We start from the raw sequence: 26749 nt of genomic DNA on the forward strand, positions 1-26749 counted from the left end.
GGGTTTGCTCTAGAACTGCACATGGTTTTAACCAGGAATAAAACGAAGATTTGACCAGGAGGTAGAATTTGATCTAACTGCCCTTGGAATCTAATGATCCAACTGGATTGGCCCGATCAAGTTGACTTGATGGGCGCTCAAGGACTATAACCTTGTGTGACTCGAAGGCATCCCATCGAGTCAACGGAGAATCTGAACTGAATCGAGACCACAAAACCCAACAAGAGTTTTTGACCGGTGGGTAAAATCTTGTTTCTGATCCCACCCCGAAACAGAACCATCTCGTGGGAACGGGGTGTGTGTGTGTATCTTCCTAACTCCCCAACTTTAAGTCAGAAGCCTCGGTTGACCCGTTTGGCCAACGCAATCTCGAATTTCAAGCTAGTGGGCTTAAAAAATGCCGATTCCGTTCAATGCCGCTGCGGCTCCTTCGGTTTTATGAGAGAGGGGAGGGGGGGAGAAAAAATTGCAAATTGGGAGTAGGGTTGGTGATACGCATCCAGCCGAGAGGTGGCTTGGTAGATCATCCTGGGATCTGGCTCTCCCCCGGATCTACAACCGGGGCACAGAAAATGGATCTTCCCTGTCGAAGGGCCACCGGCTGATCGATAGCAACCGAGCGTGGTCTCACTTTTCTGCACCGTTCTCAGAAAAGGCCATCGCTGAAGCAGTTCCAGGGAGACTAATTTTAATTTCTAGACACCGTGCACGTGTGCGTGGGCCGTGCCGTTTTTTTTTTTTTTCCTGCCCCCTCCGGCTCGCCCTCCTATACTTGGTTGGGTTTTGGTGGGGTTTTCAAAAAGCATTTTTACCAGGCGGTTTCCAGGGACCGTCGATGAATTTTTGAATGGCTCGCCCAAGGCCGCCCATCTGTTTTATTTTAGCCGCCCGCCTATTCTCCCGCTTCTGAGCCTTATCCAACAAGCTAAGCTTGGTCTGGCAAGCCTCGGTGACAAAAGTAGGCCGGCCTGACAGGTCAAAGCCCTTCTTGGTCCGAGTTGGCAAGTTTATCTGCTGGAGGATGGCCGCTTTACGGGCACTCACGCTCTGCAGCATGTTCCGGGGAAGCTTCTCGGTGTGAGCCACCCACTCCTTCATGCAGTCCAGGATGATGGGGATCAAGCTGACCACACCGCCGTAATGGTTCCGGGCTTCGTCGCAGCTGAGATGGTTCACTACGTCGTGAGGATATCTGAGGAGGAGGAGGAGGAAAAGAAGGAAGGAAGGAAGGCAAAAGAAGGGAGGAGGAGGGAGAAAAAGAGGATGAAGAGGAGAAGGAAGAAAAAGAGGAAGAAGATGATGGAGGAGAAGGAAAAGAAGATGGGAGGAGGAGGAGGAAGAAGAGGAAGAAAGGAAAAAGAAGGGAGAGGAGGGAGAAAAGAGGATGAAGAGAAGGAAGAAAAAGAGGAAGAAGATGATGGAGGAGAAGGAAAGAAGATGGGAGGAGGAGGAGGAGGAGGAAGGAGAGGAAGGAAAGAAAAGAAAGGAGGAGAAAGGATGAAGAGGAGAAGGAAGAAAAGGAAGAAGATGATAGAGAAGGAAAAGAAGATGGGAGGAGGAGGAGGAGGAAGAAGAGGAAGGAAAAGAAGGGAGAGGAGGGAGAAAAGAGGATGAAGAGGAGAAGGAAGAAAAGAGGAAGAAGATAGAGGAGAAGGAAAAGAAGATGGGAGGAGGAGGCAGAGGAGAAAAGAAGGATGAAGAAGAAGAAGATGAAGAAAGGAGGAGATGGAGGTTGAGAAGAAGAGGAAGAAGGATAAGAAAAGAATGAAAAGAGGAGGAAGAAGATGATAGAGGAGAAGGAAAAGGAGGAGGAGGCAGAGGAGGAAGAAGAGGAAGGAAGGAAAAGAAGGGAGAGGGAGAAAAGAGGATGAAGAGGAGAAGGAAGAAAAGAGGAAGAAGATGATTGAGGAGAAGGAAAGATGGGAGGAGGAGGAAGAAGAGGAAGGAAGGAAAAGAAGGGAGAGGAGGGAGAAAAAGAGGATGAAGAGGAGAAGGAAGAAAAAGAGGATGATGGAGGAGAAGGAAAAGAAGATGGGAGGAGGAGGAGGAGGAGGAGGAAGGAGAGGAAGGAAAGAAAAGAAAGGAGGGAGAAAGGATGAAGAGGAGAAGGAAGAAAAAGGAAGAAGATGATAGAGAAGGAAAAGAAGATGGGAGGAGGAGGAGGAGGAAGAAGAGGAAGGAAAAGAAGGGAGAGGAGGGAGAAAAGAGGATGAAGAGGAGAAGGAAGAAAAGAGGAAGAAGATAGAGGAGAAGGAAAAGAAGATGGGAGGAGGAGAGGAGAAAAGAAGGATGAAGAAGAAGAAGATGAAGAAAGGAGGAGATGGAGGTTGAGAAGAAGAGGAAGAAGGATAAGAAAAGAATGAAAAAGAGGAGGAAGAAGATGATAGAGGAGAAGGAAAAGAAGATAGGAGGAGGAGGCAGAGAAGGAAGAAGAAAGAAGATGAAGATGAGGAAAGGAGAAGACGGAGGTTGAGAAGAAGAGGAGGAAAGAGGAGGAAGAGGAGGAGAAAAGAATGAAAAAGGGGAAGAGGAAGAAAATGAAAGATGATGAAGGAAGAGGAGAAAGGAGGAGGTTGAGAAGAAGAGGAAGAAGCGGAGGAGAAAAGGAGGAAGAGGAGGAAAAATATATAGAAAAGTAGAAGGAAAAAGAATGATATAGAGGAGAAGGAATTATAGAGGGAGAAGGGGGAAAGGAGGAAGAGAAGGAGAAGGAATTCGGAAGAGGAGGAGGAGAAGGAAATGTAGGGAAAAGGACAAAAGGAGAAGGGGAGAAGGAAAAGGAATTATACGGAGAAGGGGAAGAGAAAGGGATTAACCCAGATTGGAGCCTGCATCAGTGAGAGCTCTTTTCCCCTTGTCGACTTAAAACCTGTTGTGTCTCACCACAGCCGGGGCCTTCTTATCTGCTTCCGAACACGGAGGAATGTCCTAGTATGCCTCCCGGCCCCAGCCCTGGCTCCATGCCCAGACAGGCTGAAGAGGAAGAAATACCTCCAGCCCCCAGCTCTGGCTCCATGCCCAGGCAAATGGAGCAACTAGACCCCTCCCCCTCCCCCACAGGATGTGAGCCTGAGGGAGGTCAATTGCCAACAGCTGCCGACTGGAGTGACCCTCGCGTCAGAAGACTTGATAGGTGGCGGCAACAGAAGGAAGGGAGGGGCAGGCCTGGATAAGTGCTGAGTCATGGAGCCACACCCCATGGCCTATATAAAGGACCTGCTTTCTGGCATTCTCTGAGTCAGGCAAAGTCTAAACATATCTTGCTGAAATCATTTTCTGGTCTCCTGCCTGCCTTGAGAACTTTGCTAGGACTTTGGCAGAGCTGCAGAGGCACGCCTGATTCGGATTTCCCTGACCCGGCCGTCAGCGGAGGAGTGAGACACGACAAAACATGGTAAGGCTGACTCGGATATCGTGGCTTGTAAGCCACAGTTCCCAGCTCTCTCGATTGTGTTTGCGGAAGATTGAAAGCTCGGAAGACTAAACCTCTCGGTCTCGGTGACCAACCGAGATTGGATCCTGGAAAGAACCCTGGGGTTGCCATACAGCTCATTTCTGGGTTGTGCGAATGGAGGCTATTTGTGCATTTTATGCCTGTCTAGGGAGATTCTCAAGTCGTCCAGGTCAGGGGTCTCCAACCTTGGCAACTTTAAACTGGGGAATTCTGGGAGTTGAAGTCCGCCAGGCTTAAAAGTTGCCAAGGTTGGAGACCCCTGGTCCAGGGCACGGTTGTCGCAAAGGTGCTTTTTTCCAAGAGGCCACTGGACTTTCTGGTTTTTTTTTCTTCGAAGACGTTCCGCTTCTCATCCGAGAAGCTTCCTCGGCTCGGTTGCTTCTCGCATGAAAAGCGAAGCGTCTTCAAAGAAAAAAAACCCAGAAAATCCAACTGCCTCGTGGGATTTTATGCCTTGCGTTTTCCCCAAAAATACCTTTTTTGTTTTGTTTTTTTTTACTAATTTCTCAGACTGATGCTGATGCCCGTAATGGCGAACCTATGGCACGCATACCCAAAGTGGCCCAGGAAGCCATGTCGCTTGGCACGCGCGGCCTTGCCCGTTTGTCTTCTGAGTTTCTGGCACGCATATACACGCGCGAAAATCGGCTGTCCCTTCGTGCGCGCGGCGGTGCCAAAAACCGGTGTGCACACACATGCCGGCCAGCTGATCGTCGGGCGCGCATGCTCGCCAGAACCCAGAAGTTTGGCTTTTCCGGAGCATGGCCCCGATGAGTGTGCACGCGCACAATGTTTCTGCACAACCTTTTCGGCACCGAGTGCCATCCGTGGCTTATGCTGTCCGCAGTCATGGATTTGAGATGGGCAACTCTTCTCGATTCTAGTTAAAAAAATCTATATTAAGGAAGCTAAACTTGAAGGCTGGACGGGCTCGGCGAGGACGAGAGGGACTAGAAACTTACTTAGCCCGGAGGCCACTGAGGTCGTTGCTGTAGCTGACGTACGTCTTGCATTTCTCCAAGATGGCGTTGGTGGTACTGTTTCCAGGGTGCAGGGACTCCAGCCTTTGGCAAAGCTTGTGCAGCTCACAGCAGATGTTCAGAAACATCAGCAGAATGCGCTTGTCAGTCGTGTTGTTGCAATAGTGGTCCATGTAGGTCTGCACCTGTTGGATGAGCAGAGCAAAGACGGGGGGGGAGAATGCAGGAGGGTTCGTTTAGTGACCGTTCAAAGTTACAACCGCGCCAGTGGTGGGTTTCAAATTTTTTTTACTATCGGATCTGTGGGTGTGGCTTGGTGGGCGTGGCCAGGGGAAGGATGCTGTAAAATCTCCATTCCAACACCACTCCAGGGGAAGGATATTGCAAAATCTCCATTCCCTCCCCAATCCAGGGGAAGGTTACTGCAAAATCGCCATTCCTTCCCGATCAGCTGGGACTCAGGAGGCAGAGAATAGATGGGTGGCGGGCCGGTCATAATTTTTACTACCGGTTCTCCGAACTACTCAAAACTTCCGCTACCGGTTCTCCAGAACTGGTCAGAACCTGCTGAAACTCACCTCTGAACTACACTGAAAAAAGACACTTAGACACCTGTTTTTTCACAATTAATGACCGTTGGAGCATCCCCGACGGTCACATGATCGAAATTCAGACGCTTGGCAACTGGCATGTACTTCTTATGACAGGGTCCCGGGGTCACGTGACCCACCCACCCCCTTTTGCGTTGAGCTTGTCGATCGAAAGGTTGGCAGTTCGGCGGTTCGAATCCCTACTGCTGCCGTGTAACGGGGCGAGCTCCTGTTACTTGTCCCAGCTTCTGCCAACCTAGCAGTTCAAAAGCACTTAAAAAAATGCAAGTAGAAAAAATAGGGACCACCTTTGGTGGGAAGGTGACAGCATTCCGTGCGCCTTTGGCGTTGAGTCATGCCGGCCACATGACCACGGAGACGTCTTCGGACAGCGCTGGCTCTTCGGCTTTGAAACGGAGATGAGCACCGCCCCCTAGAGTCAGGAACGACTAGCACATATGTGCGAGGGGAACCTTTACCTTTACCTAACCAGCAAAAGTCAATGGGGGGAAGCTCGATTTGCTTCACAACCATGTGGCCGGCTTAACAACTGCAACGATCCGCTTAACAAACGTCGGCAAGAAAAGTCATAAAAATGGGGCAAAAAAGTCGCTTAACAAATTTCTCACCGAACAACAGAAATTCCGGGCTCAGTTGTGGTCGTTAAGTCAAGGACTACCTCTAACGCAGTCCACTCGAAAAAGAAACACAGGAAGATAGAATAACAGAGTTGGACGGGACCTTGGAGATCATCCTCCCCCGCTTGAGCAGGAGAGACTACAGCACGATGCATGGAAGGCGGCTCTTCTACAGGGTAGAGGCAGTCCTCGACTTACGACGGAAAAGACCAAAGGAAGAAAAAAATAAGCAAATCTTTTTGGCCGCAACGGGGGTGAGGGTGGGGGAGCCAGACTCACTGAATGACCGTGTTATTAACTTAACAACTGCACTGATTCACTTAATAGTTGAATTCACTTAATAGTTCACTTAATAGAATTCACTTAATAGTTAATAAAAAGAATTCACTTAATAGAATTCACTTAATAGTTGAATTCACTTAATAGTTGAATTCACTTAATAGTTCACTTAATAGAATTCACTTAATAGTTAATAAAAAGAATTCACTTAATAGAATTCACTTAATAGTTAATAAAGATTATTATTAAAGATTCAAGATCCATCCCACCACTAAAAGATTCTAACAACAAAGAATGCAATGACGAAACAGTCAAAGCAAACCTCTTCAACATTTTCTTTGGCTCAGTTTTTGTTAACTCCGATAACACATATCCAACATTCCACAAACGAACCAGCAATGACTATGATGATCTAACTCATATAGATTTCACAGAAGACAACGTTGGTAAAGCTCTTCACAACTTAAAACCATCGCTTTCTATTGGACCTGATGGTCTATGTGCATATTTCTTAAAAAAACTTTCCATTAATATAGCTGAACCCCTAAGTATTATCTTTGATAAAGCTTTCACTACCAGTTCTCTTCCCAAACTTTGGTCACTAGCCACAGTCATCCCCATCTTCAAAAAGGAGACCCCAGCTTAGTCGAAAACTACAGACCGATCTCCCTTTGCTCGTCACCTGCAAAGTCATGGAATCTATCATCAATCAATCCATTACCTCACACTTAGAAACTAACAACCTACTCTCCAACAAACAATTTGGTTTCAGGAAAAGTTATCATGTAACTTACAACTTCTCCACTGCAAAAACATATGGACTTCAAATCTAGATCAAGGCAAATCAATAGATGCAATCTACATAGACTTCTGCAAAGCTTTTGACTCAGTAGTACACGATAAACTTCTCCTTAAACTAACATCCTATGGCATCTCAGGACCCCTCCACAAATGGATATCTGCTTTTCTGTCTAACAGACAACAAGTGGTCAAAATTGGCAATGCTTTATCAAATCCTGTTCCTGTCAAGAGTGGCGTTCCTCAAGGCAGCGCCCTTGGACCAACACTCTTTATTCTATACATTAATGATCTTTGTGACCATATCTCAAGTAATTGTGTTCTCTTTGCTGACGATGTCAAACTATTTAACACCACAGACAACACTTCTATCATTCAAAACGACCTTGACCATCTAACCGCTTGGTCTAAAATTGGCAGCTCCAAATTTCAACCAGCAAATGCTCAGTCTTACATATAGGAAAAAGAACTCTAAAACTAAGTACATACTAGATGGACATTACCTTACAGACGACCCCATCCCGTTAAAGACCTTGGAGTTTTCATGTCAAATGATCTAAGTGCCAAAGCCCACTGCAACTACATAGCAAAAAAGCTCTAAGAGTTGTAAACCTAATTTTAGCAGCTTCTTTTCCAAAACACCACACTACTAACCAGAGCATATAAAACATTTGCTAGACCAATTCTAGAATACAGCTCACCTGTTTGGAACCCTCACCACATCTCTGACATCAATACAATTGAACGTGTCCAGAAATATTTTACAAGAAGAGTTCTCCATTCCTCTGAAAACAACAAAATACCTTATCCCACCAGACTTGAAATCCTAGGCTTAGAAAACTTGGAACTCCGTCGCCTTCGACAAGACCTAAGTTTAGCTCACAGAATCATCTATTGTAATGTCCTTCCTGTCAAAGACTACTTCAGCTTTAATTGCAATAATACAAGGGCAACCAATAGATTTAAACTTAATGTAAACCGCTTTAATCTAGATTGCAGAAAATACGACTTCTGCAACAGAATCATCAGTGCTTGGAATACTTTACCTGACTCTGTGGTCTCTTCCCATAATCCTAACAGCTTTAACCAAAAACTTTCTACTATTGACCTCACCCCATTCCTAAGAGGACCATAAGGGGCGTGCATAAGCGCACAAACGTGCCTACCGTTCCTGTCCTATTGTTTTTCTTTTCTTCTTCCTATATATGTTTATATGTGTATATACTATATAATCTTTTTGTATGATGTTGTGACAAAATAAATAAATAAATAAATAAATAAAAAGAATTCACTTAATAGAATTCACTTAATAGATGAATTCACTTAATAGTTGAATTCACTTAATAGTTCACTTAATAGAATTCACTTAATAGTTAATAAAAAGAATTCACTTAATAGAATTCACTTAATAGTTCACTTAATAGAATTCACTTAATAGTTGAATTCACTTAATAGTTGAATTCACTTAATAGTTCACTTAATAGAATTCACTTAATAGAATTCACTTAATAGTTAATAAAAATAATTCACTTAATAGAATTCACTTAATAGTTCACTTAATAGAATTCACTTAATAGTTGAATTCACTTAATAGTTGAATTCACTTAATAGTTCACTTAATAGAATTCACTTAATAGTTCACTTAATAGAATTCACTTAATAGAATTCACTTAATAGTTAATAAAAAGAATTCACTTAATAGAATTCACTTCATAGTTAATAAAAAGAATTCACTTAATAGAATTCACTTCATAGTTCACTTAATAGAATTCACTTAATAGTTGAATTCACTTAATAGTTGAATTCACTTAATAGTTGAATTCATTTAAAGACAAATTCCTTGTCTGTCCAATCACACTTGGCCAATAAAAAATTCTATTCTATTCTATTCTAATAGTTGCAGCCGGAAAAGTCGTAAAAGCACTTAAAAACAAATGTTTCACTTAGCAACCGGAATTCCGGGCCCGAGTGTGGTCGTAAGTTGCAATCTGGTATGCAACCCAAGGCACGCTTAACCTCGCTTCTATTAAGGGGGGGGGCTTCACTAAGTGTGCTGTGCCCCCACCCACCCCGCCATCTTTGTCATTCTGTCACCTAGAGCCAGAGGGAAATTCATTAACCAGGTTAAGCCTATTGAATGAAGGTAGCCCGCCTCCAGCTGGCTTTGCAGTTCACGCTTTGCCCCTTCGGGGCAGAGAGCAGCTGCAATGGGGGAAAAACCCCCACAACTTTTGCAAAAACAAAACAAAACCCAACAACAAAACAACACACCAAAACCCTCCCCGACGCTAAGTCATTATCTAGCGAGTTTCGGTCCCTGCCATCCTGTTTTTTCCCTCCCTGCCTGAAAAGTTAAAGGAGGAGAGGAAGTTTGAGGGGAAGATAATGGGGTGAAGAGGTTGCCGACTCCAATCCGAGGAACCCGGCCGGCTGTTGTGTTGCAAACCACAATCCTCAGTCGGCTGCTGGATGGGTCTCAGGTCAGCTGTTAGCAAGGCAGAATGGTTCCCGCGCCAGAGCTTTTTTTCGGGTCGTTCTTGAGCTTAATTGGATCCCGGGGTGACCAACTCAGCGCGAGAGAGAAAGCGAGAAGATACTTCCTTTTTAAGTGGCCCCACCAGATTTCAAATTCTTGCCTTCTCTTGTGCTCACACCCCAGATGGGGGAATGTAGTAGATCAAAATAAAACCTCTTTATCTCTCTCTCTCTCTTTGTGTGTGTGTGTCTGAATTGTAGTTGTGCTGGTAGACACAACTCCAAGGTTTGGCTTTCCTTGCAAGACAGGTGGGAGAAGGTGACGTGGGCCTGCCCCCCCCCCGCCGCCCCCCTCGGCTCGGTCCAACAGATTATACGATGCCCTGGTTGCTCAGCCCTGGGTTATGATGAATTCAGCCACCGGGATGATTATTCCGCGTCTCTTTTTCAACTCGGCTACTTTTTCGCAAGGATCCAGGGGCTCAAAACGTACGGGATGGATAGATGGATGAATGGATGGATGGATGAGATGATGGATGGATGATGATAGACAGACAGACAGACAGAGGACGGATGATAACTAGAGAGGAGATGGATGGATGATAGATGGATGGATGGATGGATGGATGGATGGATGGATGGATGGATGGATGGTGGATGTATGATGATAAATAGAGAGGAGATGGATGGATGATGGATGGATGGATGGATGGATGGGATGATGGATGGATGATAGACGGACAGAAAGACAGAGGAGATGGATGGATGATAAATAGAGGGGATATGGATGGATGGAGAGATGGAGAGAGAGAAGACATGGATAGATGAAATGGATAGTTGCGAGACGGATGATTAGAGGGATGATAGAGATTAGATAGGTAGGTAGAAAGATAGAGGAGATAGAGAGATAGGAATTGGATGGGTGAATGTATTGATAACAGAGATGGGACTGCTTGAGTGATAGCCCATCCCACACCTAGGGACTCAATGAGACATCCCTCCATTTCCTTTTTTCTTCTTTTTAAATAATTACTTCAAAGATAACCCATATAAGGTGTCTTCTCCTCCTTCCTTCCTTCCTTCCTTCCTTCCTTCCTTCCTTCCTTCCTTCCTTCCTTCCTTCCTTCCTTCCTTCCTTCCAATTCTGATTCACTTGAAAGTTGTCTGAGTCCCCATAGTGTGGATAAATAAAAATAATTCCCTGCGCCTCCATTCATCATGTTGCTTTAGCAGACACTTATCCATCCATCATGGCCCCTCAGCGGCAGAGCCATTACTTTTAATAGGCGCTTTCAAATGTTTTCGTTACACCGTGGGAATGCACCGTGGGGCACGAAGGACACTCATGTTCTCCATTTCAGTTTTGAGAGGGTGGGGAGAGAGAGAGAGAGGGAGAGGGAGAAGAAAGAGAGAGGAGAGAGAGAGAGAAGAGAGAGAGAGAGAAAAAGAGGAGAGAGAAGAGAGAGGGGGAAGAGAGAGAGAAAAGAGGAAAGGGCGGAGAGAGAAGAAGGAGAAGAGAGAGAGGAGAGAGAAAAAATAAGAGAGAGGAGAGAGAAAATAGAGAAGAGGGGGAGAGAGGAGAGAGAGAAAATAGGAGAGAGAAGAGAGAAGAGGGAGAAGAGAGAGAGAGAAGAGAGAAGAGAGAGAGAGAGAGAAAGGAAGGAAGAGACAGAAAATGGAGAAGAGAGAAGAGGGGAGAGAGGACAGAAAGTAGAGAGAGAGAGAGAGAGAGGGAGAAGAAGAGAGAAGAGAGAGAGAGAGAGAGAGAGAAAGAGAGAGAGAGAGGAGGAGAGAGAGAGAGAGAAGAAGGAGAATAGAGAGATGAGAGATAAAAATAAAGAGATCGGAGAGGAGAGAGAAAATAGAGAAGAGGGGAGAGAGGAGAGAGAAAATAGGAGAGAGAAGAGACGAGAGAGAAGAGAGAGAGAAGAGGGGAGAAAAGAGAGAGAGAAGAGAAAAGAGAGAGAAGAGAGAGAAAGGAAAGGGAGGAGAGAGAAAATGGAGAAGAGAGAGAAGGGGGGAGAGAGGAGAGAAAGTAGAGAGAGGGGAGAGAGAAAATAGAAGAGAGGAGAGCACGAGAGGAGAGAGAAAAGAGAGCGAGAGAAGAGAGAGGAAAGATGAAAGGGAGGAGAGAGAAAATAGAAGAGAGAGAGAAAATAGAAGAGAGAGAAAATAGAGAGAGAGACAGAAGAGAGAGAGAAAGGTTTCAGCCAGTCAAGGAAAGGAGATGAGTCGAATTATCCCATGTCTGTTTTTGTGTGTTTAGGGTCTTTTTTCTGGTTTTTTTTTTTATTAATTAGGTCAAAAACAATCAAACAGCAATGAAGGATGAAGAAAAATGGACAGATCTGGAGATATCTGGAGGTACTTCACGTCTTCCGCGTTTAAGGTAACAGAATAACAGAGTTGGAAGGGACCTCGGAGGTCTTCTAGTCTAACCCCCCCCCCCGATCAAGCAGGAGACCTTATACTAATTCTGGACAAACGGTCGTCCAATCCCTTCTTGAAAACCTCCAGCGATGGAGCACCCACAACTTCTAGAGATAAGCCGTTGAGCTGATTAATTCTTCTCCCCTGTCAGGAAATTTCTCCTTAGTTTCTAGGTTGCTTCTCTCCTTGATAAATTCCCCCGTTACTTCTTGTCCTGCCCTTTGGCGCTTCGGAGAATAAGCCAACCCCCTCTTCTCTTCCCCCTCAAATGTGGGAAATAACGGAATCGGAAGGGACCTTAGAGCAGGGGTGAAATGCTCCTGGTTCAGACTGGATCGGCTGATCCGGTAGCGATGGTGGTTTAGAGAACTGGTAGCAAAAATCCCTGCCCTCCCCCGGCCATGCGCCTCCAATCGCCCGGTCGCCCGTTTGCTGCTTCTTTTAAAAAATGCTTTCAAAAGGTTAAAAAAAAGAGAGGCTCTGACGATCACAGCTGAGCTGCCTGATTGTGAGAGCCTTTTTTTTTACTTTTAAAAGCATTTTTTTCTACAACCTCTTCGGCCGAACAAAAATAAATGCTTTTAAAAGTAAAAAAAAAAAGATTGCGTGCCACAGCTGATCACCCCTCCACCCCGCGTGCTGTTCTACTTACCCCACGCCTCCTTTTGGCCTGCACCTCACATTTGTTGCACGGTGTGGCACCGCGCATGCGCAGCCAGCGAACCGGTAGTAAACCGGTTCAGATTTCACCTCTGCCTTGGAGGCCCTTCTAGACTCTGTACAATTACGGACTGTCGAGTCTCTTCTTGGAAAACCTCCAGAACGCGACGCGCACAAATTCCGAAGGCAAGCGGTCACAGTAACAGAGTCGGAAGGGACCTTGGAGGTCATCTAGTCCAAACCCCCATCCTCAGGCAGGAGACCTACGCTAGGGATTCAAACCGCCCAACTGCCGGCTTTTTTGATCGGACAAGCTCAGCCTCTTGGCCACTGAGCCACCTAGCACAGGCTTCCATTGATGAAACTTTCTCACTTATCGGGGAAATTTCTCTTCAATTTCTAGGTTGGATCTTTCCTTGATAGGTTTCAAACCAATTTTTTTTTTCATTGTCCTGCCCTGAGAGACGCTTTGGCGAACAGGTTGGCCTCTTCCAATTCTCACAGCCCACCCACCCACCCCCCGCCTGCCCACCTTCGGCTCCGATGCGCGGGCCCCCCCCCTTACCTGCCCGATGCTGGACACAGGCTTAATCTTATCGTGGGCGTTTTCTCGGACGTGTTCCAGGGCAGCGATGAAAGTGAACTGCTGCTGTTGGAAGATTTTATACGTCTGTTCAATGTTCCGTAGACTTTCCTTGATTTCATTCATTTTTCTCCCCCTCCTGGAAGGAAGAAAAGCAATTCCTTGGATGGGTTGTTGTTGTTGTTTTTTTTAAAAAAAATACATTTTTAATGTTTTTAAGGTTGTAAGCCACCCAGAGTCGTTGGATACAAGACGGGCAAACAAAACAAAACAAAAACAAGCAAGCAAGATTATGGGTAGTCCTTGGCTTACGGCCACAATGGGGACAGGATCTCCGTTGCTAAGGAGAGCGGTTGTTTTGAGTTCGTGGCTCGTTTTACAACTGTTTTTTCCTTTTTTGCCAGTTGTTAAACGATATAGAATAGAATAGAATAGAATAGAATAGAATAGATTGGAATAAATAGAGAATAGAGATTTTGCAGTATCCTTCCCCTGCCGCGCCCACTAAGCCACGCCCACAGAACCAGCAGTAAAAAAAATTGGATTTCACTACCGAGATATGTGTGTGTGTGTGTTTGTGTGTGTGTTTGTAGGTCTTGGCATTTTCGGGTCTTTTCCCGTGTAAGGTGCCTTACACGGGAAAAGACCCGAAAATGCCAAGACCTACATATCTATACCCGTGAAAACCTACAAAAACATATATATGTGTGTGTGTGTGTGTATGTAGGTCTTTGGTTATTCGGGTTTTCTCCCACGTAAAATTGGAAGTGTATTCGTCACCTTCAGGCTTCAGCTTCGTGCTTCTGGGAGCAATGTGTGATCACAGCTGTTTCTTCCTTTTATTTTACTTTTATTTTATTTTATTTTAATTTTACGCGGGAGAAAACCCGAATAACCAAAGACTTACGTACAAACGCCCGCGAAAACCTCAGAAAACACACACACACACACACACACATATATATGTATGTATATAAAACCCACCTTTATTATTTTTTTCACAACTGGTGAGGAACATATCCAACCCCCCTTTCCCCCTCCTATTTCCCCCACAACAACCCTGTAAAGGTGGGTTGACTGAGAGAGAGAGAGAGAGAGAGAGATGTGTGTGTTTGTGTGTTTGTGTGTGTCAACTGGCCCAAAGTCACCCACGTTTTCAAACGAGGAAAAAAACCCCAAGAAAATCCAGTTGGGGGGGAAAAAAGCCCCTTTGGGACAAACCGTGTCCTGGATGATTGAGAATCTGCGTAGACATTCACGTGTGAATATCCCCGTTTGATGAAAAGAGGGTTCAGCACATCTTGGGGGAAAAAACCCAGGCAGGGAAGTGGGGAAAACAACAACAACAACAACAAAAAGTGTGCAAAGACTCCGAAGCGGGAATGGTTTCGCGGGATCGGAACTCAGGACCGTCCCCGGTGCGGAAAGCCGGCGCTCCCTGCGGAAAGGGCACCATCCAGCGTTCCTTCGGGGCTCGGCATCCCCTTAAGAGCCCTGCCAGGTAGGCTCGGCTCACCTTTATTCTTTCCCCCCGATTCTTCTGCATGTCCCGGACTCGCTGCTGTTGCTGCTGCTGCCGCCGCCGGCGACCACCCGGATGATGGATCCAGCGGCTCCTTCACTCCCCCACCCCACCCCACGCCCCTCCCTTTGCAAGCCCCCAGCCCAGCCCAGCAATTGTTACACGCGTCTCCCGGGCAACCGAGGGGCGGGAGCCCTGCTCCCAGCTGACACGCCCACCCACCCCCACTTCCCTACACGTGGAGACGAGCCGTGGGAAAATCAGAAAAGAGCGCTCGGTTTTTTGCAAATAAAATAAAATAAAATAAAACGCTCCGCAGAGCCTCCAAAGCCAGGAGCAGTCTATCCGCCAAGCAGCTTTGGCCGTTGCCGGAGCTCAAAGCGGGAAGGTTTTTTGCAGATCTTTTGGCTGCCCGGACTTCTCCGGACCGCCTTTGCCTTGCTGGGCGTCCCCCCCCCCCAGGCATGTAGTCGGTTGCTTTTGCCCCCGGGCAACAAAAGGTTTTAATGGGTGGGTGGGGGAGGCTGCTTTCCCCTTGCAAAAAAAAAGGTCTGAATGGGAGGTGCAGTAGGAGTCCCTCGTGCAAGCTGACACGCGAGTGCGTTCACACAACCCAAGAAACCCGTGCACTGAGAAAAAAAAAAAAAGGGAGAAAGCAACTCCTGCGAGTCAAAACGCGTGCAGAAGCTCTGTGGTTTTTTTTTTTTTTTTGGCCTCTCGGCTGCCCTCTAGCGGCCGCTCCCCGTGGCCTCAACCGCCAAGTCTCTTTTGCCTAAGCCGGCGGCGGTGGAAAAGCTCTGTCGCTGGGTGATGACGCCACCGCGGTAGAAGCTCGCCGTCTCCCCCCTTCTGTGAGCGTCGCGGCATAGCGACGCGCGGTTGCTAGGGGCGCCATGGACGCTACCAGGAGGCCTCTGTACATCCCGCCGCAGATGGGTCTCTACGCGGAGAAGCACCGCCTTTTCGAAATGATGCAGGTGACGGGAAGCCGGGCTCGCTTGGGGAAGAACGGCCGCCGCCCGCCCGCCTGCCTTCGCGGCGCGGACCAACGGCTCAATTCTCCCGGGCGAAACGTGGGGGGGGGGGGGAGAACCCCCAGCAGCCACCGCGGCCAGCTGGCCGGCCGAACTGGCTTTTGCTTAGGAAAAACTACGTTTCCCAGCATGCTCCGCGCCCAGCGAGGCTTCCCATTGGTTAGCAGACTTTGCTCTTCTCTTGCAAAGTTGCACGACTCCAGTACCCATGCAGGCTGGGGAACAGGGGCACTGGAGTTTGGCGGGGGAGAGGGGCACCCGTTTGGAGGAGTCTACATTGTAGAGGGCGCCTTTCTTTAGGCAGGCTGAGCATTATGGGGCTTGAAGTGGGGGGGGCAGGTTTGGAAAACCCCTCCCTCTCAAATGCATGATTGATTGATTGATTTTATTTATTTTATTTTATTTTTTTATTTTATTTTATTTATTAATTTTATTTATTTTTTATTTCTCCATCATATATAAGATAACAGGTAAAAATATAAACATAATTTGGATGCATGAAAAGAGCAAGTTTTAAAAAAAAGGAGTATTAGGACAGGGATGGTAGGCTCGCAGGTGCGCTTATGCAATTTAAAACTTTTTAAATCGGAACCCTGGCAAAAGTCATGCATTTTGTAAAGGCTGGAGAATGCTTTTTTTTAAAAAAAAATTATTTAAAAAAATTATTTTAATTATTATTTTTTAAATAATTGATTTTATTGAAAACGGGTGGCCCCGCCTGTCACAATCCTAAGAGGAAGAGGCTGGTGCACAAATAAATTGCTTTAGAGGTGGCTAAGAAGTTTGTTCCTAGCTAGAAGTTTGTTTCTGTGTCAAGAACAGTTTTTTCCCGAAGGCCATCACTCTGCTAAACAAATAATTCCCTCAACACTGTCAGACTATTTACTGAATCTGCACTTCTATTAATCTTCTCATAGTTCCCATCACCAATCTCTTTCCACTTATGACTGTATGACTATAACTTGTTGCTGGCAATCCTTATGATTTATATTGATATATTGACCATCATTTGTGTTGTAAATGTTGTACCTTGATGAAGGTATCTTTTCTTTTATGTACACTGAGAGCATCTGCACCAAGACAAATTCCTTGTGTGTCCAATCACACTAGGCCAATAAAAAATCTATTCTATTCTATTCTATTTTTTTTAACCTGCCGTTATTATTTTTAATTATAAAGAGCAGGAAGTAATACTAGGTAGACTTGATAACTTTGAGTTAATTTATAATTCAAATACCAAATCTATGTGGTATTCCTTCTCGCTCTTGTTTTCCTTGCAACAACAACCCTGTGAGGTGGGCTGAGCTGAGATAAAGTGACAGGCTCAAATTCATCCAGCTGGCTTTCTTGTCCATGGCCGGATTGGAACCCAGGATTTCCAGGTGATTGATTGGCCCAATGTCGCCAACCAGCTTTCATGCCTAAATTGGGACTAAGAACTAGGATCCCAACACCGAGTAACGCCACCATACACAAGTTACATCCCAGTACAATAATTGTGGGTTCTTCTACTGACTGATAGAAGTCCAATAAAAAAAACCTAACTGCAAGATAGTTTTTCAGAATGTTTACAACCCCAGAAGCAACATTGGCATCAGAAAGTTACGTTTTAAAGAGTGAGTTAAAAGCACCACAAACTTCTGTTTTTGTTGCAGCTTTTTGTTATTGTTAGGTACAATCCTTTCCGATTGCAGATCTACTAATGCCCTGGGCTCCTGAATTATTTTTTATTCTTAGCCATCACTGTGTAATATAACCCCCCCCCCAAGTCAGTAACACGATCTAAGTGCCAGACCCACTGTAACAACATTTCCAAAAAGGCACTAAGAGTTGTTAACCTAATCTTGCGTAGCTTCTTCTCTGGTAATATTGTACTACTAACTAGAGCATACAAAACATTTGCTAGACCAATTCTTGAATACAGCTCATCTGTCTGGAATCCGCACTGCATATTGGACATAAATACAATCGAGAGAGTCCAGGGATATTTCACAAGAAGAGTCCTCCACCCCTCCGCTCGCAATAATATACCTTATGCCACCAGACTCCAAATTTTGGGCTTAGACAACTTAAAACTACGCCAACTTCAGTCTGACTAAGCATAGTACATAAAATCATCTACCACAATGTCCTACCTGTCAATGACTACTTCAGCTTCAACCACAACAATACACGAGCAAATAATAGATACAAACTCAAGGTAAACCGCTCCAAACTCAATTGCAGAAAATATGACTTCAGTAACAGAGTGGTCAATGCCTGGAATGCACTACTTGACTCTGTACTTTCTTCCCCAAACCCCCAAAACTTTAAGCTTAAACTGTCTACTGTTGACCTCACCCCATTCCTAAGAGGTCTGTAAGGGGCCTGCATAAGCGCACCTGCGTGCCTACCGTCCCTGTCCTAATATTCCTTTTTACTTTCATGTATCCAAATTACGCTTATACTTTTACCTGTTATATATGATTGACAAAAATAAATAAATAAAATGGAACTGCCTGCAAGAAAGCAAGATTCGGGTAGTGTAAACATTTCATTTATTACCGTAAATAGTCAAGCATTTATTTCCGAAGTGGCATTGTACCTGTTTCTAAAAAACAGGCTCATAAATGCACTCATTTTTCACTGGAGGGCTTTGCCTAGTTAATTCTGACTTTGCAAACCTTTGGGTGGGTGAAAACGTTTTGAGCAAGGGCCGGAAATTGCTTCCTTGTGACTTAGTCCCATTGATTCATTTTTAGGATTTGCTGGGAAGTTTGCTAATCCACCGACCGGAGAGCCCCTTGGACTTCTTGATAAGGCAGTTAAAATTCAGCAACTGTGACGGTGAGTAAGGAAAGGTAGATGGTTGCGACGCGGCTGCCTGTATTTGAAATAATTTGCTGAAATTCGGAGCAGTTTTCCCAAACTGGAGTGATCGGTTTGCATCTTTCAGAATTGATCATGTTGCCTGGGGATTCTGGAGGTTGTCTCGTTCCCGAACATCTGTAAGACTCCAGATTGCGAAGGAAGGTTTAGAAGAGTTCACAACTTGTTAAAATGTGTGGACTGCAACTCACAGAATTCCCCAGCCAGCACACTTCAAGATGCTTGGACTCCAACTCCCAGAATTCCCCAGCCAGTATAGTGATTTAGCACACACCCTTCTTAAATAAGTGAAGATTCAACTCCGTCCACATCAAATAAAAATTAAGAGCCGATAAGCAAGGAAGCATAGCGGAAGAGGAATTTCTGTAAGTCTGATGTAATTCTTGATCTTGAAGGAGGGGGCTGGCTGTTTTGGGAGAAGGAGGGTAACCCTCCCCTTCCCTTTATTAAAGTCATCACCAAAGCTATGAATTTTCATGATTTCTGCTCGCAAGTCAGTTTTTATCCCAGAGAAGATTTCAAGCAGAGATGTGGAGGCAAAAAGAAAAAAAAAATTAAAAGAAAAAAGTATCTATTCCTGTCAAGAAGTCAAAAATGATTTTAATTAGTCATAAATTCTAAAGCGAAGTGGAGAAAAGGGAGGATATTCCCTCCCAATTCTTCACAAAAGCAGTAATAATTCAGATCTAAATTCATGGACAAGGATAAAGCTGTTGAAGATCTAAAAGTGAGATACTTTTCTTACTTTTGAGCCTTTTGGCTTTATACAGACTGATCACCGTGGATGAAGGATGTGTAACCTTTTCCCCTTCTGTGAATTTTTGTTTGTTTGAAAAATTAAATTTGTATTTGTGAAAGGAAAAAAACAACTATTTCCTCAGACCCTGTTCGATTAATTCGTGGCGTTGGCTTACCATAGAATGCAGTGTCATTCTTGCAAGATAGTGACTTTAAAAAGGACTGATACATTTTGTGGAAAGCTTCGTACTGACAGCTAATATGAAATTTTAAATTAATTTTTATTAAGTTGCATTGGTGTCTTCTTCTGACCGCCCAATGCTTGGAGATGACTTGATTCACACAAGAACTAAATCACTTTCGTTTAACCACAATTAGCTGGAATCTGCAGAGAAGTTCTTCCAATGGACCCAAATGGATCTTATTCTGCCTTTTCTCAAAAGACCCATGAAGGTCTGGATCTTAGACCTCCCCCTTCCCTCACTTTATTGCTCTCGCCGTATTTTCTCTGATTTTTTATATTGACTTTATTGTAATTTCTTTGAGGGTTATGAGCTGCCTGAGAGTCCCTCAGTTGGAATGTAAGCTGAAAAAAAATATTATTAATCACCCCACACTTCCGGTGGTTCTTTCTAACATACCTAAGGCAGAAGCTTTTGACACAAACTAAAAACGAAACACTATCTCCTCTGTTAGACTGAAGAATAACAACAACAACAACAACAATAATAATAATAGGTTGATACCTAGGACGCTGGCAGCAACCCGTATCAACCATTAGCACCAGTCAATGATGCATTTTTGAATGTTTAGTTGACTGAGTTTCATGTTTAATGAATAAAGTATATAAGAATAATAACAATAATAATACAATCCAAACTGCCGACTTTGCAACAACAGAGTTGAAACTGTTTCACATTTAAAATGTTATTAATTAATAACATAACTATATATATAAATTATTATAAATAATATATAATATTGTCACTTGGAACACAACACGCCAGATATCACAGTTGTCAAAAACCGAAACGTACAATTTATTGACATCGCGGTATCAGGAGATGCCAGAGTTGAAGAAAAAGAACTGGAAAAAAAATCACAAAATATCGCGACGTGGCCATCGAAACTACACGGCTGTGGATGAAACATGTAACAGTGATACCCATTGTCATCGGGGCACTTTTTTTTTTTTTGAATTTATATCCCGCCCTTCTCCGAAGATTCAGGGCGGCTTACACTATGTCAAGCAATAGTCTTCATCCTATTTGTATATTATACACAAAGTCAACTTATTGCCCCCAACAATCTGGGTCCTCATTTTACCTACCTTATAAAGGATGGAAGGCTGAGTCAACCTTGGGCCTGGTGGGACTTGAACTTGCAGTAATTGCAAGCAGCTGTGTTAATCTGCTGAGCCACCAGAGGCCCAAGACACCACTTGGTACCATGTCCAAGAATTTTATGAGACACATCAAGAAATTGCAGCTTCCTGCAATAACACCAGCGGAACTGCAAAAAACTGTGCTATTCGGAACATCGTACATCTTAAGAAGGTACTTGGTTGATACCTAGGATGCTGGTAGCAACCCGTATCAACCATCAGCGCCAGTCAGTGGTATTTGTGATACATTTTAAAATGTTCAGTTGACTGAGTTTCATGTTTAATAAATAAAAGAGATAATAAAAAATCCCAGGATTGCCTTGTTTCATACAGACCATAAATCCAGTTTTTTTTAAAAAACCTTCGATTGCTGGAAAATCCAAAAACACAATACGACAATTCAGAATTGCAGTGGTTTTGTTAAGCAATTTGCCAGAGTTTTTGGCTCGCTCGTAATGTTAAGCCAAGATTTGGTCAAACCCAGACCTTATCCTGGTTTACAGCTTACCCAAAAGCCGAACTCTGAAAATTGGTTCTTCCCCCCTAATTCCCATAACAGTTTTCTTTTCAGAGATGCCAAAAATATGACATATTTTGACCTGCCTCAAACCGGCATCTCCTTCTACTGACTTCTTAACATCCACAAACCCAGATGTGGATGTGGCACAAAATTCAGGAGAAGCTCAATTCTATTTCCCCTGATCGGTTGGATGGTGAAATGTTATCTATTAAATTTGTACAGCCGCCCATTTTATTGCTACAACACTGGGGCTGCTTACAGAAGAATAACCTTTAAAACATGAGAACCACGACAAGCAATAAAACTACTAAAGCAGTTTTGGAACTGTATCTACTCTCTTATCAACCAGGAACCTTTGTCCAAGTGTCATTCCGACATATTTTAAATCCAGTTCTTTTGAAAAATAAAGTATTTTTTAGCAAATTAATTTTTCTCTCTTCGCCACGATCCAGGATGAGTCAGGATGCTTCGGGGCCTTAAAAACAGCGGGTCAGCCTCTATTTAAATCTTTATTAAGTTTGGGCTGTTTTGAATTAATTGCATTTTTTTTTACAAGCCTCCCTGTATTTTTCTCTGGAAGAACATTTTCCCCTGGACGGATTCACTTTTCGTTCCTTTCCAAAATCCAAGACATATGTTTAGGGACTGTGGAAGATTTTTTTTTTTTTTTTAAACCAGCGTGCAAATGTGTAAATCAATGCATTTGCTACGTCTGCTAGCTGTTCCTAAGCCGAAGGAAAAGCAGATTTAGTACAAAGCGAACGTTTATAGTTGCCCAGGGCAATATTAAAGCATGATACGGTGTGTATAATGATACGTTTCGTTTTTTTATCAAACGTTTGTCCAAGAAAGCAGTGTATTAAAGCTTCAGTACCTCAGGGTTTTGGTCTGAATTTTAAATCACGCTTCCTCCTTAAACCTCAAAAGGAACCGGAGCTAGAAAGCTTCTTTTTAATTTTTTCCCCCCCCCAGTTTGCTTTGAAGCGGGCGGAAGAAGTTGATTAGTGTTGGCACCAAAGCACATTTCCGATGACTCTGTTTATAAATAATTCCTCATTACCAGGCTGAAAGTTTCAAGGTGTTAAAATTCTAAGGGGAGGAAAAAAGAAAGAAAGAAAGAAACAAGAAGAAGAAGAAGAAAAGAAAGGAAAAAAGAAGAGAAAGAGAAAGGGGGAAAAAGCTGAATATTTTAATCAGAGTCGGGGAAAAATTAGGCGATGAAACACCTTATTGGTATTCTTTTTTCCGACTCTTCCAGTTGCACTTTTCAAAACCAATAAGCGAAGAAAGAACATTGCCTTAAATCTCCCAAGTCAAGAGAAAAGCTTTGTTAAGATGAATTTGTAATCTCGATTTAAAAGTTGTCCTTGCCCAGTTTTGTGTTAAAAAAACATTCTTGCAAAGCTTTGTGGGGAATAAAATAGCTCAGCACCATTCTTCTTCCTTGGCTACCTTTCAATTCTTATATTTTCTATTTAAATCGATTATTTTAGTAGATTATTTTAGATTTCAGCATATTATTTTTGCTATTATTTGATCGCGTGTTGTGGTTCTTTATTCTTTTGGATTTTAGTTTATTACTTGAGTTTATCTTGCTTTTTATTGTATGTTTTCGCTTACTGTATTACATATTTTAGTTTATTTTTTATTGCTTTGATGTTTTGGTTTATTGTATTATATACTTTATGTTTCATTCTTTGATGTTTTAGTTTATTTTTCATTGCTTTGAATGTCCAGTTTCTCATTTGAGTTTATCTCGCTTTTAATTCTATATTTTAGTCAATTTTATTATATATTTATTGTTTCAGATATTAGTTTATTTTTGGGGTTTATTTTGCTTTTTGTCATGGATTTTTGTTTATTTTAATTTGTTTTCCATTGGTTTAGATTTTAGTCTGTTGTTTGAATTTGTTGTTTTTATTATACATTTTAGTTTACTTTAATATTTCATTTATTTCGGTCTATTATCTTCTATTTTATTTTAATATATTAGTTTATTTTTATTTATTTTATTTTATTATTTTCTATTTTATTTTATTGTTTTATTTCATTCTTTTTTAAAAAAATAAACAAAATAAATTAGGCCATTACAGTCTTTCACCTCCTTTTCTATTTCCAGAAAACTTTCTTAAAAGAGCCATAGAAACAAAAACAGGCCATTAAAAAAAAAACACCTTTCCTTAATTTTTAAAAAAATATATAGTATCAAAATGCCAGTGAACATGTAACAGTATTAATTACAGTAGATGATCCCTAGCATAGGTCTCTTGCGTGAGCAGGGGTTGGACTAGATGACCTCCAAGGTCCCTTCCAACTCTGTTAACTGTTGCCATTTAAAAGCCGTCTGGATCAGCTACAGCCCTTCGGTTCACATTGCCCCCCTAAGCTACATTATACATTATACATGTACTGTAATTGAATGTTTCCTGATTGCTTAATTGTAGCCTACGGCTATCATTTAAGTGTTGTACAATTAAGTGTTAAATTTGTACCCTATGACTATCGTTAAGTGTTGTAAGTGTTGTACCTTGATGAAGGTATCTTTTCTTTTATGTACACTGAGAGCTTATGCACCAAGACAAATTCCTTGTGTGTCCAATCACACTTGGCCAATAAAGAATTTGATTATTCTCTTCTCTTCTCTTCTCTTCTCTTCTCTTCTCTTCTCTTCTCTTCTCTTCTCTTCGGACTTAACTTTGGATTCGACAACACGAGAAACAAAATGGCCAAGTTCCCACAATCACATAACACCCAACTCCATTGTCGCTTAGTTGTGTGAACCGAGCCCTGCCTCAGGGAGAAAAGAAAAGGTTTTCTCTGCCCTCCTCCCTCCCTCCCCCCCAGCCCAGACCCCCTAAATTTGCTCTCTTTAAATGCCATTCCCAATTCCTGACCTCAGTTAATGTTTCTCCCCCTCTCCAAAACCCGGTTCGATTCCATGTCTTCGTTTCTGACATCGTCCTGTGATCCTGGCCTGACTTCTCAGGTCTTCCGCCCTATTTTTAATCCCTCAAATTAGCAACGATGCTCAAGAGAGGAGACTCGGAAGAGTCGTTTAGGAAGGAAACGATTAAATTCACAGGCCTGAAGGACACCATAATAATAATGCTAATAATAAGGCTGTGGATGTTCCAGCTGCTTTTAACTGTTCTCTGGATGGAAGGAAAGGTGCGATCCCCTTCCCACAAACACAAAAGGGAAGAAGATCAGGGAGAATTGGAGATGAATGGTTCTGAGCGAGGGCAGAAAAGAACTGAGGAATAAGACGCTTGTCTCTAGCGGCCGAGGGGAAAGGCTTGGCTGCCCGTGCCAGAAGACCCTGGAAGATGTTCAAGGCGACTTCTGCTTCTAAGCTCACCCTGGGAGGAAACTAGGTACAACCACAAGACGTGAGAGGAAAAACAAAATGCTTTCCGACGAGCCGGGGGAAAAAAAAAATATATATATTTCTGAGCTGTCTAGTTGCAGGATAAAGAAGGACATAAAAGAACGGAATTGGAAGGGACTCTAGACCAAGGCAGGAGTCCTCATATGAAGTCCTCCATGAAAAGAAGGACTAGGGGAGAAATGAAAAGGAGGACTAGGGGAGACATGATAGCAGCGTTCCGATATCTCAAGGGCTGCCCCAAAGAAGAGGGAGTCAAGCTATTCTCCAAAGCCCCTGAAGGCAGGACAAGAAGCAATGGGTGGAAATTAACCAGGGAGAGAAGCAACCTGGAACTAAGGAGAAATTTTCTGATTAATCAGTGGAACAACTTGCCTCCAGACACTGAAACTTTTTAAGAAGAGGTTGGATAACCATTGGTCTGAAGTGGTGTAGGGTTTCCTGCCTGGGCAGGGGGTTGGACTAGAAGACCTCCAAGGTCCCTTCCAACTCTATTATTTTATTATTCTAATATTATTATTATTATTATTATTATTATTATTATTATTATTATTATTATTATTATTATTATTATTATTAATTCGATTTTTATACCGCCCTTCTCCCGAAGGACTCAGGGCGGTGTACAGCCAAGGTAAAACAAGCAATGCAATATACAATTAAAATACGAATTAAAAAACTTATTACATAATTGGCCTAAAACTTTGGAACATATAAAACTAAAACCCATTAAAAATTAATAATAAAAATTTAAAACCAATAAAATTTAATCCAGCCCCGCGCGAATAAATAAATGTGTTTTCAATTCGCGGCGGAAGGTCCGAAGGTCAGGTATTTGGCGTAAAACCCGGGGGAAGTTCGTTCCAGAGGGTAGGAGCCCCCACAGAGAAGGATCTTCCCCTGGGGGCCGCCAGCCGACATTGTTTGGCGGATGGCACCCTGAGAAGACCCTCTCTGTGTGAGTGTACGGGTCGGTGGGAGGCATAAGGTAACAGCAGGCGGTCCCGTAAGTACCCAGGCCCTAAGCCATGGAGCGCTTTAAAGGTAGTAACCAAAACCTTAAAGTTTTAAATCATTTCAGACCAATGGTTGTCCAATCTTCTTGAAAACCTATAGATGATGATGATGATGACGACGAAGGAGAAAAAGATAGATAGATAGTAAAAGTAAAGGTTCTCCTTGCACTTATGTCCCTTCCAACTCTGTTAATCTGTTAAAATACTTTGTGTGAAAAATGGATCCTGAGAGCCACAACCTTCCCTGGACCAACACATTGTGTTGAGTTTCCCGTAAGAGTCTTGTGTGCACATAGGCAATTGTGATCGGCCAGTTGCTCAAGGCCAAGCATGGATGTGCCATCCTGGCCCATTGTGGGTTACTCAATAGACCAGAGTGAAGTAAACCAGGGCCTGCCAAGAGTAGGTTGGGATACTTGCTTCCCAAGCCACAATCTACACGGCGAAGGACAAAGTTTTGGTTTCTTATTTGAAGACCAAAATGGCTTCCTTGGTTTATTCCTTCTTCTTCTTTTTTTTTAAAGATTGCCTTTGGACAAAATTTAAAGATCGCTCTTTAAGCAAAGTTCTGTTCAGCACTTAATGCATCCAGAGGAAAATAGAAACAGGCCCGCTTCAAACTCTTCTTACTACCGCCATTCCTTGTCCTGACCACAGTAGCAAGGCTTCATGGGAGTTGAAGTCCACATCACCTGCCCCTTCATGAGGCATGGACAAAATTGTAAACAGAAGCACCAGATTGAACCTCAAGCGAGCAGCTCCCGTGACGTGCGGTAATTAGAGATTGACCCAGCTATGTAAGAATCAAGAATCTTGACCTTTTTTTAAAAAAATAATCTTTATTTAATCCGTAGCTCCAAGGATCTTTTTACTTGGCCCTCCAGCCTCTGGGAAAACTACTATCGTGAGTATATCCCCCTCCTTCTCCTCCTTCTCCTTCTCCTCTTCCTCCTCCATCCATCTCTCTCCTTCCCCTTCTCCTTCTTCTCCTTTCTTTCTTCCTTCTCCTTCACCACTCCTTCCTCAACACCACTTCTCCCCTCCTTCTCTATATAATTCCTTCTCCTTCAAATAATTCCCTCTTCTTCGTCATATAATTCCTTCTCCTCTTTCTCCTCCTTCCATGGTCACTACACAAATGGTTGTAAGTCCAAGACTATTTCTACTATCTTTCTTCCACTTCTTCTCCTCCTCCTCCTCCTCCTCCTCCTCCTCCTCCTCCTCCTCCTCCTCCTCCTCCTTCTCCTTCTCCTTCTCTTCCTCCCCCCTTCTCCTTCTTCTTCTCCTCCTCCTTAGTACCCTAGGCATTACTCATCTTCCTCTTCTTCTTCTTCTTCTTCTTCTTCTTCTTCTTCTTCTTCTTCTTCTTCTTCTTCTTCTTCTTCTTCTTCTTCT

The 26749-nt window shown here is 43.4% G+C and overlaps 2 protein-coding genes across 3 annotated transcripts in view; one reads left to right on the forward strand and one right to left on the reverse strand.

Annotated features, from left to right (window-relative positions):
* Positions 1–795: 795 nt before the first annotated feature.
* SPACA9 (sperm acrosome associated 9) lies at positions 796–13021 on the reverse strand. The gene is made up of 3 exons (XM_058159243.1): positions 12870–13021; positions 4417–4619; positions 796–1192 (listed from the first exon to the last, which is right to left on the reverse strand). The coding sequence occupies exons 1-3, from the start codon at positions 13011–13013 to the stop codon at positions 796–798; spliced, it is 744 nt and encodes a 247-aa protein (XP_058015226.1). The 5' UTR covers positions 13014–13021.
* Positions 13022–15250: 2229 nt separating this feature from the next.
* The window catches only part of AK8 (adenylate kinase 8), a 68385-nt gene continuing 56886 nt past the window's right edge, over positions 15251–26749 (forward strand). The window contains exons 1-3 of one of the 2 annotated variants that reach the window (XM_058159530.1): positions 15251–15386; positions 18185–18269; positions 26209–26258. In XM_058159530.1, the coding sequence (XP_058015513.1) occupies positions 15303–15386; positions 18185–18269; positions 26209–26258 (219 nt within the window). In that variant the 5' untranslated portion in view covers positions 15251–15302. The remainder of the gene's footprint in view (positions 15387–18184; positions 18270–26208; positions 26259–26749) is intronic. The other variant, XM_058159531.1, reaches the window with a different exon arrangement.

This window comes from Ahaetulla prasina, chromosome 16 (genome assembly GCF_028640845.1).
Source record: "Ahaetulla prasina isolate Xishuangbanna chromosome 16, ASM2864084v1, whole genome shotgun sequence".
NCBI lineage: Eukaryota > Metazoa > Chordata > Lepidosauria > Squamata > Colubridae > Ahaetulla > Ahaetulla prasina.